Consider the following 15157-nt stretch of genomic DNA (forward strand, 5'->3'; position numbering starts at 1 on the left):
AAACTGTAATGACTAAGTACTACTCTGCAGCTACCAGTAAGTGCTGGCTCTATCACAAAGTGCCGGCTCTATCACAAAGTGCCAAAATTGGCAGACAGACATTCAGCAGATGCACAAAACAGAACTTCTAATTATCATAAAAATGCCATTTTTAAGGGGTGATGTCACAAATCCACTTAACTAAATGTAATGAAACTAAAGTAGAGCATTAAGATGAGCATCTTACTATTTAAGATGCTTTTTGATCACTATTAACGATTTTACCTAAAAATTATGACAAGTTCATTTAAGAACATTCTCCTCCTCTGCCTGTGCCCCCTCCCCCATCTCTTATCTCACCACTCTTCACTCCAGCAGCAGTGAAATACTTGCAGTTTCCTACATGTGCCACATTCTTTCTGCCCTCTGGGCAACTGCAGAGATGACTCTTTCTTCCCACATCACTCTTCCCCATTCTCTTTGGAGGATTAACTTCCTCCTCAACCAGCCTGAAGCTGTAACTCAGCGGGTGTCTCTTCCAGGCTAGGGGCACCTGTTGTGTGCTCCCAAAGCACCATGCTTCTGGCAGAGCATGTTGCTCAGTTACCGGTCCTCCCTCCTAGACTGCAGGCTCCAAGACCTGCCACAGGGCCTGTCTTATCTGCATTTCACCCCAGTCCCTAATTCACTGCCTGGCTCCCTGCAGACCCCAAAGAAATACCTGTCAAAGCAATCAATGGAAAAATACTAATTTTACCCATTTAACATATATTACATTCATTGCATTCTTATCTTTTTACCCCTTTAACCTCCAACAGTGTGTATCAAATTTATTTTAAAAGCAAGCTCTCATTTTAAAATTATATGTGACATGATTAACAAAAATTTAAAAGATACAGAAAATCAAGGCAAAAACATACTCATTATTTCATTGCAAAAGTTCAATACCTGTCTTTTACCTTCTCATTTAGTTTCAAGTAAAACTGAGATTAAAGGAAAAAGAAATGTTAAAAATCAAAAAAGTAGAACAAAGAGTTCTGGTAGAAAAAGATCAAAGACAAATTCAAACTGAACCGAAAAGCATTACCTTCCAACATGCAGGTTAATGAGGCAGTGAGCCAGACAGCTAATGAATTCTTGGTCATGATTCCCAGGGCCCAGGATCAAGTTCCGGTTTACAGTCAAGACCCTGAGCGAATCAAGGAGAGCTACTTGCTGCGGGACGGTTTTGTGCGCCCGGGAGAACTGGTACAAGATGGTCCTATTGAGGCAGTGATAAACCGCATCCAGTGACAATCCCTGGGATCTTCTTTTTGACTAAAGATATGAGAGATACTTTAGTAAAATGGACAAAAAAAAAAATCTGCTTATCATTCATACCTGAACATTTATTAGATTTGTTATGTACCAGATGCCATGCTAAGTACTGGGGCGCTAAGTTAAAAAATACAAAGCTCTTGCTTTTATGAGGTTCAGAACCCAAGAGACACATAAATGTAATATAATGAGATGAGTGCTATGTGTAAATAAATCTCCCGCTGAGGAGAGCTGCAGACAGTCTCCTACCCCTCAAGTTTCGTAAGGGCGATCAAGCTCTACTCAAAATTACTGGAAAAAAAAAAAAAATTACCTAAAATGTTAGTAAAAAAACTTCTGACATTCTAGTTTCATCTCACTTGAGAACGTTTCTCTTTGGCTTAAATACAAATTTATTCTTAAAAAATTCTTGGGTGACGTGTGTGTCTGCACCACGTGCTAACAACACACAACAACAGTATTTCCCACTTTCTATATTGTGTGTTGAATAATATTTATCACTTGTGCCAAATTGGGCAAAGGTACCACAAACACGCACTAAAATGACATCTTCACAGGAACAAGGACTACAACGCACTTTGTAAAGGTTTGATTACAAGAAGACAATACTCCTCTAGTACCAACTCTGCACGCTCTTTAAATCTTTACACACCTCATGCATCACACTATAAGAATCTATCAAACTGTATTAACTCCAGGTTTTTAAATCAAAAGGAAGCTATCCAGCTACGTGGGTAGCAAGGAGCAATACCCGTGGGGAAGGCAGTGGGAGTCCACAGCGTGAACGAGGAAGCTTTATGCACTGGCCAGGCCACGGGTAAGGGGGGAACGGTCACAGATCTGCGTTTTACTCACTTCCAATAAGCTGAGCTTTACACTGAACGTCAACTTTCATTATCTTATTAGTTACACTTTTTTCCAACAATTTTGACACCTAATGCAAAGTTTTTCAATAGGAAAACATGTACTTTACAACTATATGACAATGGATTACCTGTGCAATTAGTTGAATTATAAAATCTATAAGAAGTTTAGATTCTTTGTTGAACATGCCTTGCCAAAGCTTGTCCACCACACGTTGTGTGAAATAAAACACATTGTTCACCAATACCTGGTAGCTTCCTCCACTGGTAATAGGCAGAGATGCATCTTCCCCTAAATTCCAGCAGGAAAAAAAGGTCTAAGAAAATTGATGTCCACCAGCCCAAGACCAGACCCTCAAACAAATCACACTAAGGCAAAAAATGAGTACATCTACTACCATTAGAAATAAGACCATCAGCTCTTATATGCTACTTTAAGCAACATGATGTTCATGGCCGGAAGTCATGATAAATGTTGAAAGAAATAATTTCTGCAGGATAAAAGTGCTGTGGATGAGACTGTGAAGTTTCTTATTGCCTTGACAGTCTGATAGGCAAACCGTTCTTTAGCTTAAACTGCCAGTGACAGACAGCCTCCCTTTGAGAGAAAAACTAAGCCAGTTTATTAGTTGTAAATTGATTGTTTAACTAATAAAGGATAAAACAAATCATCAAACACACCTTTAAGCACAATGAAGTAATACAGACAGAAGAGAGGTCCAGAAGAAAAGTAAAAAATAAACTACGATCAGTGGTGGGTGTCAAGGGGTACCTCTAGCCCCTTGCATGACTCCCATCAGCACTGCTTCTTTTCTACAAGCTGCCCCAGAGTCTTCAGTGTGCTTGCTGTGTACATACTGCCTCAAGACTAATCCTCCTGGCTCCTCCTCCAACGGAGAATGCCCCTTTAAGCCCCTCCTTCACTGACTGTAATTATTAATCCCACCTAACTCTAAATCACTACATGACGCAAAACTCTTCGTTCTGTGTCTTTATGTAGTAAGACTGATACTACATAAGATTTTCAGGTAATAAGAACAAACACAAAAGTCTGACTTGACACCATGCTTTGAGCATTGCAAGTTATGACAACACTAAAGATTTTCTGGGCAAATTTACTTTGTAAAAAAAAAAAAATAATGTAATAGCATGGAGGTTCTATCATTAATATAATTACCAGAAATTCAGCTAGCAAATATGCTAAATCATTACTTTTCCTTCTCCTTTAAATTTTATCACTGTTTTACATATGCGTTTTAGCTCCACTGTAAATGTATCAAGTTCTGTAGTTTTATTGTAAATAGACAGAGACATACAGGAAAAACTTTTTAATGTGCTTTGAATTTATGTCCTGAAAGCCATTCCAAAGAATAATGTGGAAACCTATGACCAAATAATGCCACTAACAGGTATGGTTTCTGAGGGTGCTGGTAATTCATTTCTACCTCTGTGGGCTTACGTGTGGTCTGGGTGGTAATTCACAGAGTGCTACATTCACAACTGGTTTATTTGTAAGTATATTACAGTAAGTTAATTTTTTAAAGTATTAGATAAGTCATAGAAATATAGCCTGTTCATGTAATATGGTTTTAAAAACATTTTTTCTCTTTCCTTGTCCTCTTCCTGCCACCTCTGAGCATACGAATGTGGACAAGCAACTTAAGTACTCCCTGTTGATCCTTTATCCCAGGTTCAAAGGAAGGAGCTGGATGGGCCTTTTCCTCATTATAGGAAAATACTAGTAAGAGCGGGAAAAAGCTTAGACAAGAAGGAAAAAGATGAAGTTAAAAAAGCAGTATACTTGGGGTTTAGATAGGAAGGGAAGTTATCCTAGGTACTTTTAACAAAGTGAAAATAAAACATAATATTACCCAATAAAACATCAGCTGCAAGCAAATGGTCCATCACACTATCCAAAATGTACGTCTGAAATTCTTTCTGCTGAGTTCTTGTTGATCTTTCAGGGGAAGCCTAGTCAATAAAATTTAGAATTAGAAACAGAACCAAGTAAACAAAGGTAAGGCTCAACCACAGTTACATTTAAAAAACTGCTGGTAAGTAACAGACTATGTCATGAAAAAATGGTATGTATGCTTAGACTCTCTCTTATTTTTCTGACCATACATTAAAAAAAAAAAAAAAAAAAAAAATGAAGCAAAGGTGAAACAATACCTTCTCTTGAATCCATTCCTCCAAAACCAGTTTTCTAAACATTTTAAGTATTTAATATTTGAAATCTATTATTATACCTCACTTCGAAAAGAGATCTGGCAGTTTCTAATGAGATACAGATAAAATAAATCATAAACCCATTTAAACAAACACAAAAGCTCAGGAATCTAGTAACCAAGAAAGTAAAGTCAATGGGGAGGGGAGTATTTATATCAAAAAATTAACTAAGCACACAATTTTGCTTTAAGCTGCCTAGGGTCAAGAACGAGAAAAAAAATATGATTTACAAAGCTTTTTATTATCTATAAAAAAGGAAGCACACTAGATAGTCAGAAAGGATGTTTTCCTATGATTGTTCTGAAAAGTACGTTCCCTGTGGGTTTTTATAAAGAAGACAATGAACAACCCTATAGGTTGTACCTTTGATAAGTTTTATATAGTACAAAGATGATTTTTTAAATTATCTTGAATAAAAGCTTAGGGCATACCGGACATGGAAGCAACCTAAATGTTCATCAACCGATGAATGGATAAAAAAAGATGTGATACATATATACAATGGAATATTACTCAGCTGTAAAAAGCAATGAAACTGGGACATTTGTAGAGACATGGATGGACCTAGAGACTGTCATACAGAGTGAAGTGAGTCAGAAAGAGAAAAACAAATATTGTATATTAACACATATATGTGGAATATAGAAAAATGGTACAGATCAACTGGTTTTGCAAGGCAGAAACAGAGACACAGATGTAGAGAACAAACATACGGACACCAAGTGGAGAAAGCAGGGAGGGTTGAGGGGGAATGAATTGGGCAATTGGGACTGCCATATATACATTAATAATAAAAAATAGCAAGTTGTACACTAAATATATGCAGTTTATTGAATGTTAACTGTATTTCAATAAAAGTTCTTAAAAAAAAAAGCTTAGGGCATAAAGTTAAACTACAGTTCTCTTCATTCCTTTTGGTAATTAGGGTGATATGATCCAAGTGAGTAAGTTTCCAGTCTCTAATCTGAGAGGTGGCAAAGCACTGGGAACACAGGTAGGAAAGGTAGGAAAGATCCCTTTGTCACTCTTCTCAAATGTCAGTTGTGTTAAGTGGCTTTGGACAGGCGCTGGATATTGAACGATTCAATAAACAAACATAAAACTGTTTCTTAAAAAGAGACCTGGATGTTGTAGTTACAAGCAGAGTACTAATGCTTTGCAGGTGAAGTTAAAGATCTATTTCTACTCGCACAGACAGGTCGAGGACTATGTTTATGACTATGTCAGAAAAGTGGGCTACACAACACTGTTCTGCTTTATGCATTTAAAGTTAAAATCTGTTCCACTGGGATTTCTTTCTATTCTGATTTTCAAACGTTTAAAAAAAGCAGTTAAAATCAGAATTCCATACTCAGATCAAAGATATTATTCTAAGGATTCAAACATCAACCAAAGATGTAATGAACATTTCTGTTTTTCTGATAAAACATTTATTTTGTTTTAAAATGACAAAATATGGGTCTAGTAACAGTTAAAAGAATATTAGTTCTTAGGAGTTTGGTTTGGAATTAGAATAATTTGGGAAAAAGTGAAGGTCATGACATGTTGTTTATAATCTTAATACATTTTCCTGTGTAGTTGAACAAACTGATGAAATGGTCAGCAAAAGAGCTGGGGCCAAGGCCTGCCTATTCCTCATGCTGACAGTACGTCAAGACCCCACCCTGTCAACAGAAGGGGAAGTGAGGACTTTCAAGTGAGCAGTGGCAGACTGATGGGTCTATGAGGACTACCCTGTAAACGGATCAGAGACCATTTTATCAAACAGCTTGAGCGATCAAAATTTACTAAAGGAGTAAGGCTCTCCACTCACAGGAGGATTTAAACACCCATGAAGACAGCAATACTCATTCAGGATTATAATCAACTCAACATGGCTAATGGGATAAGTAGTAATGAGCTGGTTTATAAAATCTTAATTAGACAAAGTTTCAAAGTATGTAAAGCAGGGAACATAGAACATAGAGAAGTAGCTCGATCTGTCAATATGTTTCTTTTTACTTAATTAAAAAGTATCCTTTGGGGCTTCCCTGGTAGCACAGTGGTTCAGAATCCACCTGCCAATGCAGGGGTTCCAGCCCTGATCCCAGAAGATGCCACATGTCACGGAGCAACTAAGCGCGTGCACCACAACTACCAAGCCTTTGCTCTAGAGCCTGCGAACCACAATTATTCAGTCTGCGTGCCACAACTACTGAAGCCCTCACACCTAGAGCCCGTGCTCTGCAACAAGAAAGACCACTGCAATGAGAAGCCTGTGCACTGCAACAAAGAGTAGCCCCCGCTCTCTGCAAATGCAAAAAGTACGCGCACAGCAACGACGACCCAACGCAGCCAATTAAAATAAATTTATTTTAAAAAAAACACATTTAAAAAAAAGCATTATTTTGTATTCTAAAAGGATTTAAGACTGACTCAGTCACCACTTAATCCTCTGATTCCAATCACTGAAGCAGTTTCATGAAAGACCATGACCCAGAATTAACTCTGTTATTGGCTCTAACTGCCAAGTTCAAATGTTCTTGCTGAGACTCATAGTAGCTTAACTTTTAAAGGACTTAAGACTTTATGAGTGCATGCATAGTTGTCTTGGGTGTTTTTTTTTTTAATAATTCATTTTTAAATAATTCACTGAACTATAATTATGTACCAGACACAGTGCTCAGTTTTATGTACCTTAGCTCATTCTGAAAAATATCCTTTTGAAGTAGATACTATCATCTCCACTTGAGAGATGAGATAATTGAGGCTTTGAGAGGTCAAGTCACTTGGTCAAATCACAACTAGGTTTCAAACCTCAGTTTCTCTGACACCAAAGTTCACTGCCTCACCTGCCATTCCATACTCTTCCAGGGCTATTAAAAATCTCCGTTCTGAAGTTAACAAATGCACAACAAGAGCAACTCTCCTACAACCTCTCCATCACTTTTTTATATAAACCTGGTTGGCCCACCAGACAACCAGGATGAATTCAGGGCTGAATGAAGAGAGGGTAAGCTCTATGCTCTGCTCTGGCCTCTGGCTGTCAGATCTGTCGTCCCAGAGAAAACAGTGCAGCCAGTCAACAACATCAGTCTTCAAAGACTCCTTTGAGAGGCGTGGGGACAGCATGCAGAACCTTCATGGGCACAGGCCAGACGGCCCATGTGTGTCCACTGCCCGTGGCTGAGAGCCCTGTGTCTCTGCGAGGAAGGCCTTTAGCGTTCTGCGCCGTTTCTGTAACAGGCTAGAGCCTTTAAAGAAGAGGATTCTGAGCTTTGTCGTTCTGACCGCAGTACTCCCCCTGACTGGCTTCTCTTCTCTCAGTTATTTTATAGCACTCTCTTTGCCCACTTTTGCCACTTTTTTGGTTTGTTTATTGCTCTGCAGTCACCCAGGGTGGGCTTCCCTTTAGTGTGAATGGGAAGGTCTTTTAGAAGATGGCTGGAGCAGAAAGCAGTGAACTCCTCAGACGACGGAAAAATGCTATCAGACAAGCACACACTCCAAATCGGCCTCCTTCGTTTCATGATCTTTCTTTCCTTCAGGTATATACAAGTACTTCGTGATCTGTTCTCAGGTACTTTCCTTCCACGGCCTTGTGCAGCAAATTCGTTTGGCCCTTCAGGAGACGCCCGGTGGTGGCAGCAGAGGACGCTGGTGGAGCGGAGCTGGGGAAGAGTCACTGGACGCCCTCGTATAAGCCAACACGGGACACTTGATTTCTGAGGAAGTCTTATGTGCCAGACACTGTGTTATAAATCTTAAGTGTATCATCTTATTTAATTCTCACAACAATCCTCAGAGACAAGTTCCATTTTTATACTATTTTAAAGACAGGCAGTGAAGAGAACTGAGGGGGTGAAGAGAACTCAGCTGGGCCAAGGTTACACAGCTATAAGCGGCATATGTTTAATTTCTGAAAATAGTTTTGCTGGGTGATTTATAGATATTTAACTCTCACAACAATCATGCAGAGGAGACAGTACATGATATCATTCTCCAGAGAATGAATTCAGCTCAGTGAGATAAAAATGTTTACATAATAAACAACAGGAGGACGTTCCTGGTGGCGCAGTGGTTGAGAATCTGCCTGCCAATGCAGGGGACACGGGTCTGATCCCTGCTCCAGGAAGATCTCACATGCCATGGAGCAACTAAGCCTGTGAGCCACAACTATTGAGCCTGTGTGCTGCAACTACTGAAGCCTGCTTGCCTAAAGCCCAGGCTCCACAACAAGAGAAACCACTGCAATGAGAAGCCCGCACACCACAATGAAGGGTAGCCCCACTCGCTGCAACTAGAGAAAGCCCCATGCAGCAATGAAGACCCAGTGCAGCCAATAAATAAGTTAATAAATAAATTTATTAAAAAAAAATAACAAATAAACAACAGGGCCAGAATTCAAACCAGGTCTTTCTATGACCCCATACTGCCTCCCTTGTATTTGGCTTGACTCACACTCAAGCCAGTCTATATGAATGGAAAGCTTTTATTTTTAATGACTGCTAATAAAGATAATTTCACACATTCTTTTATAGAAATAATCAAGTAAGCAGATAATCTTATGATGAAATTCCAACAGTCCTAAGACTGAAAGTGGCCTGGCTTGAGCATATCAGACTGAAAATCAGTTGGTTCACACACCTTCCTTCATGTAGGTAAATGGTAAACATACAGGATCATATTTTTCTTGAATTTCTTCAGAGAGAACGACTTTGTAACTGTAACATTCAAAATCATATGCTTGTAATTTATCTTTTTACCCCCTAGGAAGATATGGAGTGGAACAGCATTTTCACTAAATATTTTTTGCATGTGTATTCTCTGTGTGTGTATTTGATTTGAAGTTCCTCAAAGCACTGACTTGTAAAAGCAAATTTCTCTCTCTTATTAGACAGTATCATATCTTCCTGTTAGGGAACTGCCAGGAATGTAGTTATAGTTAAATGATTTAAAAAAACTTGAAGAACATACTAAGGCACCGCGCTAATTTTGTGAGATGAAAGGACACTTAAAATTTGTTCCCTAACTTTAAGGAGTTAATAATCTACTTGAGAAATTCAATCCTGACACTACCCCGTTCTTTCTAAAATATCACCCTACCACCCCTGACTCCCTAGTGCAATCAGACACAATTCCACTTTAGGGCAAATCAGTGTCCACAACAATGAGAATGTTACCTCAAGGTTAACACCTGTCATATCAAACCTTCCTTACTGAAAAATACAGAACACCAAAATAAAAGACAGTTATACAACTTATCCATTGCTAGTTAATTAGCTATTAGGATTCCTACATGACTGAGTTATCACTGGATACATACACTTACTCCATTTCTTCTGCATGTGTGTATTTTATTTTTTAGCTCAGTTATGCTTTCTTACACACACCTATTCTGAACTTTATCCTGTTATTTTCTGATGACCATTTTATTTTACATAGAATGCTTCAAATTCTTACCCCATGCACTAAAATACTAGCCATCTCTCTTCTTATTTTAAAGTTTCCAGAGAGGACAGGTTTCCACCAGGCAGGCTTTTAAATTATTGATGAAATCAATTCTTTTTCTGCCAATATTAAACACTGTGGTTCTGGTTAAAATGCTTAGCATGACTGGTACCTAAATTACAATAGTGATTTCTTTTAATTGATCAAACTGAGATATTTTCACATGAATAAGATAAAACATCTGCTGGGGTTTTAAAGTTTCAAATAAAAAGCTGTTTTCACCACTAGAGGGAGCAGAGAAAGTGCAGGTTCAGTTGTCAAACTGCTCACAGTGGCGTGTGGGAAGTTCCTCAGAGAAAAGCAGTTAGTCCTTTGCACTGACTGAATCGTTCATAAAACCTTATTTTCAGAGCTCTCGCATGTACTGCTTGACCCTATTTATATGAATTGGTCAAACGAGTGAATGTACAGGCAACTGATTATATACTAGATTCCCTTCTGTGATATTTTTGTTGTTGTTGAGATTTTTCTAGGTGAACATGTGATTTTCAGGGATGGCCAATTTCTAGAGCTAGCAGTGTAACCACTTAGGGTTTATTATTTTTTTTCTTTTCTTTTCTTATAAATTCATTTATTTATTTTTTTTTATGTATTGGCAGCGTCAGCTCTTCGCTGCTGCACACGGGCTTTGTCTAGTTGCTGCGAGCTGGGGCTACCCTTCATTGTGGTGCACAGGCTCCTCATTGTAGTGGCTTCTCTTGTTGTGGAGCACAGGCTCCAGGCGTGTGGGCTTCAACAGTTGTGGCACACAGGCCCAGATGCCCCGCGGCATGTGGGATCTTCCTGGACCAGGGCTCAAACCCATGTCCCCCGCACCGGCAGGTGGATTCCCAACCGCTGCACCACCAGGGAAGTCCAGGGTTTGTTCTCTGATGCATCAGGTTCTCATCACTTACTAGGAGAATGAGCAAGTGCAATGGACTAAATGATTGTGTCCTCTCCCTCCAAATTCATAAGTTAAGCTCTAACCCTCAATGTGATGATATTAAAGAAATGGAGCTTTCTGGAGGAAATCAGGTTTAGGTGAGGTCATGGGGAGTCCCCATGAGGGGATTCATTCCCTTATAAGAAGAGAAAGAACCACCTGAGCTCTTTCTCTGCCATGTGAGAGCAAGGCAGCCATCTGCAAGCCAGGAAGAGGGCCCTCACCACAACCTGACCAAGCTGGCCTCCTGACGTCAGACTTCTCAGTCTCCACAATCAGTGAGCAATGACTGTCTGCTATTGAAGCCACCCGGTCTATGGTATTTTGTTATAGCGGCCTGAGCTTACATACCAAGCAACCTACAAATTTGCTGCCTTGGGGAAAATTCAGTAAGTGCATACTGAGCACCTACTATGTGCAATGCATCATGTCTTAAGCCCCACAGGATACTAAAAGCGATAATACCGTAAGTGATACATAAGAGGAACTGAAGTGGGGAATTATAAGCTGTGGAGACAGTGCTGCTGTAAGTGACTAGGGAAGGAGCTGATATACCAAGGTCCACGGGCCACATTCAGCCTATGCCTGTTTTTATATATAAAGTTTTACTGGAACATAGCCACACTCACTTGTTTAAGTATTGTCTGCGGCTGCTTTCTAACTACAATGGCAGAGTGAAGTAGTTGCGAGAGACTGTACAGCCTACAGAGCTGAAAATATTTACTATTTGGCCCTTTACAGAAAAAGTTTGTCAATTCTTGGTCTATCCAGGGAAAGGGTGTAAAGCACTGAATTACAGAAATGCCAAGAGGATTAGAAAGAAGAGAAACAAATCGATAGGGTACATATTAGCACATTGGGATAAAAAATTTCCATAGCCCAGGATATTCTGCCTTTACAACCTAAAAGAATTAGAAATCTGAAAGGTATTTGGCATGAAAGTTGCTTGGTTATTAATGCTCTTATTATAAAAACAATTTAAAAGAGATGTAAATGCATTTCTTTGTCTTTACCTCCAACAAAAGATCAATTAGTGGAGTCTGCTTGCTGGCAGGGGTAAGACAGAGGTTGTCTATTATTAAGACCCGCATGAAGTCAAAAACGAACTTTTTCGCTGGGTGATTGGTCAGATATGTCTTGACGCCCACGTTGCAGTACTCTGATTGGCTTCTGTTCATCCCTGTGTCTGCTGCAAAGGCTTTAAATTCTTCTGCTGGAGATCCAACTTCATCATCGAGGTCAGTCACCTAAGAAAATCAAGTGGAAATATATCCTAGTCACATTCGATTTCATTTGATATTTTTACTTCCATGTTTCCTAAAAACCAGGTTGTAGCAGCACCAGCATTTTCCTTCAATGTTTACCTCCTGTTAAGCTAGTCAACGCATTACACAGTTCACTTTGCTTTGCTCACACTCTCCTTTCAGGGTGGTTATCAGGCACCACATGTCACGTACTCAACACGTGCTCTTTCTAATATTCAGCTACTGAGTGACCATTAACCACATAACTGCTTTACACTGAATTTTATCTCTACTGTGGATAACTGCACTTGAAATAAATGAAATAATAAAATGAGAATGACCCTATTTGCATATTTAAAACACACCTACCAAGAAGTCAAGTGCTACAGAATTTCAGATAAAGATCTGGCGTAATGGTTGCACCCAAGGGCTGATCCATTTTTGTAGGTTAAAAAAAATCCCAATTTTAAATAAACGACCACAAAACTATTATCAACTTTGAGCCAACAGGAAAAGGAAGAAGGACTAGAAGACAGACTACAAGATGCTGACAAGGAAAAAAAACTGAGATATTACTAAAATCCTGTTTTTACCAAAAATATGGACTTTAAAATTATAAACAAGCCATGGTAACATTAAGGTCATGTGCTATACTTATCTTTCTCCTAAAAATCCCCACAATTTTAGAATGAGTATTTCACCTTTATACATGAAGAAAAATTAGTAAGAAGATACTTTTTTCTAGGCTCTAGAGTAAGTGGTAGAAATAAGAGGAAACATCATGAAATTCTACAGTTCTACAGAGGAATAACTCTCTTTTTGCGTTTGTTTTAAAGGACAAAAGAAGTCTCTATACTACATATGATTATATTCTGATAACTTTCTATTAAATTAGTGCAAGATATGAAAAATAACAGTTGAACAAAATAGAACCAGTTTAATAGAAAGGACAAACATACGTTTCATCTCTTATAAAGACAACCAATCCTGTAACTAATCTGGAAAGATGAAATCCAGGACATGCCTAACTCCTGAGATAAATGAAGTGGAAATACACTTGGTCTGACTAGAGTTCTGTAACCTGATTTCACAACTATACAGCTATCATCACCCATAACAGGAAATGGATCAAGAACTGCATGGAGAGGGAATTCACTAGTGAGGGACTTACAAGAACATGTTCAATGAAAACAGGAAGCGGAGTTCACTGCTCTTTTGGAGGGGAAAGCAGAAGGAGAGTGCAGGGAACCAGACACCAGGTAGTGATGTAAGAGGTGAAGCAGAAAGTTATGAAACTGTAACTTGGTCAGAAGCTTAAAAGAGTGGCCAAAAAAAATCTGCTAAGCATTGGAGCAGACTAATTCCAGTTTTGATATTTTCCTCCCCCTTTCCTACCATCTCCGAGTAAGGGCGAATGTTGAAGGGGAAGACCGTGGCCGCCAATGCACACAGGAAGTCAGGGCTCATCCACATGGAGGCCAGATCTGGGACGTTGTGATACAAGTATCTAAAGAACTGCATCAGGGTCACAGGATATTCCCGGAGCCAAGATCCCTCTTCTTCTGATTGCCAAGGCTGTCATGGGGACGAGAGAGGAAATAATACATTAGAGAAACTGACACTGCTCAACTTCTAAAACCAGATAAACTGATGGTCCAGAACTCTTACATAAACCACACACAGGAGCAAACACACAGGCCGACAAATCTAGAAATGAGCTAAAACAAAGGCAATACCCCTAGAAACTGAAAGGATGTTCCTCTGTTCATTAGAGTACTCACAGCTCAGTAACTGGAGTCAGTGGTTTTGATAATTCACCATCATCAACATGAGTATGGCTGGTGCCAATAGTGGCTGTATTACCACCAAAGTTGCCCCATCCTTCACTGTGCCAGAGAGTTAGCAGTAAGATAGAAAAGGGGAAGTTACTTGACCTTTCTGAGCCTTGCACTGTCATATAAAAATGAGAACAGTGCTCTTAACCATTATGCAACTGTGATATTATAATAACTGTGACATAATAAGAAATATATATTTAGTCTTTGTCCCATTTCAGGCACAGAGATCTTCATACCCTTGGCATTTCCTAAGTGATAAGAGCCAAAAATGCACCTTTTTGTTACTCACAACAAGCCCCTTTCAACCACACGAGTGTATGTGGATGAGTTATCTTGCCAGGGGAACCAACCATATGAAGGTTGAAAGTTAACCTAACCTGCTCCTCCACAGCCTCCAGAGACAAAGAGGGTCTGGAGACTGAGTTCAGTCCCCAGCGACCAATAATTTAATCAATCATGCCTATGTAATGAAGGCTCCATAAAAATAAAACACATGGGGTTCAGAGAGCTTCTGGACTGGTAAACACGTGGAGGTGCCGGGAGAGCGGCCGGATGCAGAGGATGTGGAGGCTCCATTCCCTTCCCACCTTGCCCTGTGCATCTCTTCCATCTGGTTTTTCCTGGAATAGGTCCTTTTCTAATAAACTGGTAATCTAGTCACTGAAATGTTTTCCTGGGTCGCGGGAACCTCCAATTTATAACTGGTGAGTCAGAAGCACAGGTAACAATCGGGACTTGTGATTGGCGCTTGACGTGGGGCAGGACTGGTGCAGGGGAGCATCTTGTGAGACCGAGCCCTTAACCTGTGGGACCTGATGCTGTCTCCAGGCAGACTGTCAGAACTGAATTGAACTGTGGAACACCCAGCTAGTGTGGCAACACCTTCCACATACTTGGTAACCAGAAGTGTTAGAAGTAGTGTTGTAGTAGAATACTGAGTAAAGTAGACACATAGGAGTTGTTTGTCCTTAAAAGCATTACAACAATTATAATAATGATGATGATAAAAAAGTAACAAAAAAGAATATACCTGAACAATGCTTATCTTCTGATACTTGCCCAGGAGGTGGCTTTTTTTCCTAGCTTAGATTTTTATAATTGTTTATGAATAAAAACCAAAACAAGAATCCCAAAGTATTCTAAATTAACACATCTAATAGTGACATTCTTTTTTCATATGGCATAAGAATAGTTTCAACTAAAATCAGATTTGTTAGGTACTTGTAATCCAAAGAATCTAGTTAATAATTCCTCTTACAACATGATCCTAAA

At 39.3% G+C, this 15157-nt stretch overlaps 1 protein-coding gene across 10 annotated transcripts in view; it reads right to left on the reverse strand.

Moving 5' to 3' along the window:
* Positions 1-15157, reverse strand: part of WDFY3 (WD repeat and FYVE domain containing 3) — a 250654-nt gene that overhangs the window by 57385 nt on the left and 178112 nt on the right. For all 10 annotated transcript variants that reach the window (XM_057728829.1, XM_057728822.1, XM_057728824.1 and 7 more), the window contains 5 exons: positions 13443-13622; positions 11817-12050; positions 4031-4130; positions 2291-2451; positions 1067-1296 (listed from right to left, as the gene is read on the reverse strand). In XM_057728829.1, the coding sequence (XP_057584812.1) occupies positions 1067-1296; positions 2291-2451; positions 4031-4130; positions 11817-12050; positions 13443-13622 (905 nt within the window). The remainder of the gene's footprint in view (positions 1-1066; positions 1297-2290; positions 2452-4030; positions 4131-11816; positions 12051-13442; positions 13623-15157) is intronic.

Source organism: Hippopotamus amphibius, chromosome 3 (genome assembly GCF_030028045.1).
Source record: "Hippopotamus amphibius kiboko isolate mHipAmp2 chromosome 3, mHipAmp2.hap2, whole genome shotgun sequence".
Classification (NCBI taxonomy): domain Eukaryota; kingdom Metazoa; phylum Chordata; class Mammalia; order Artiodactyla; family Hippopotamidae; genus Hippopotamus; species Hippopotamus amphibius.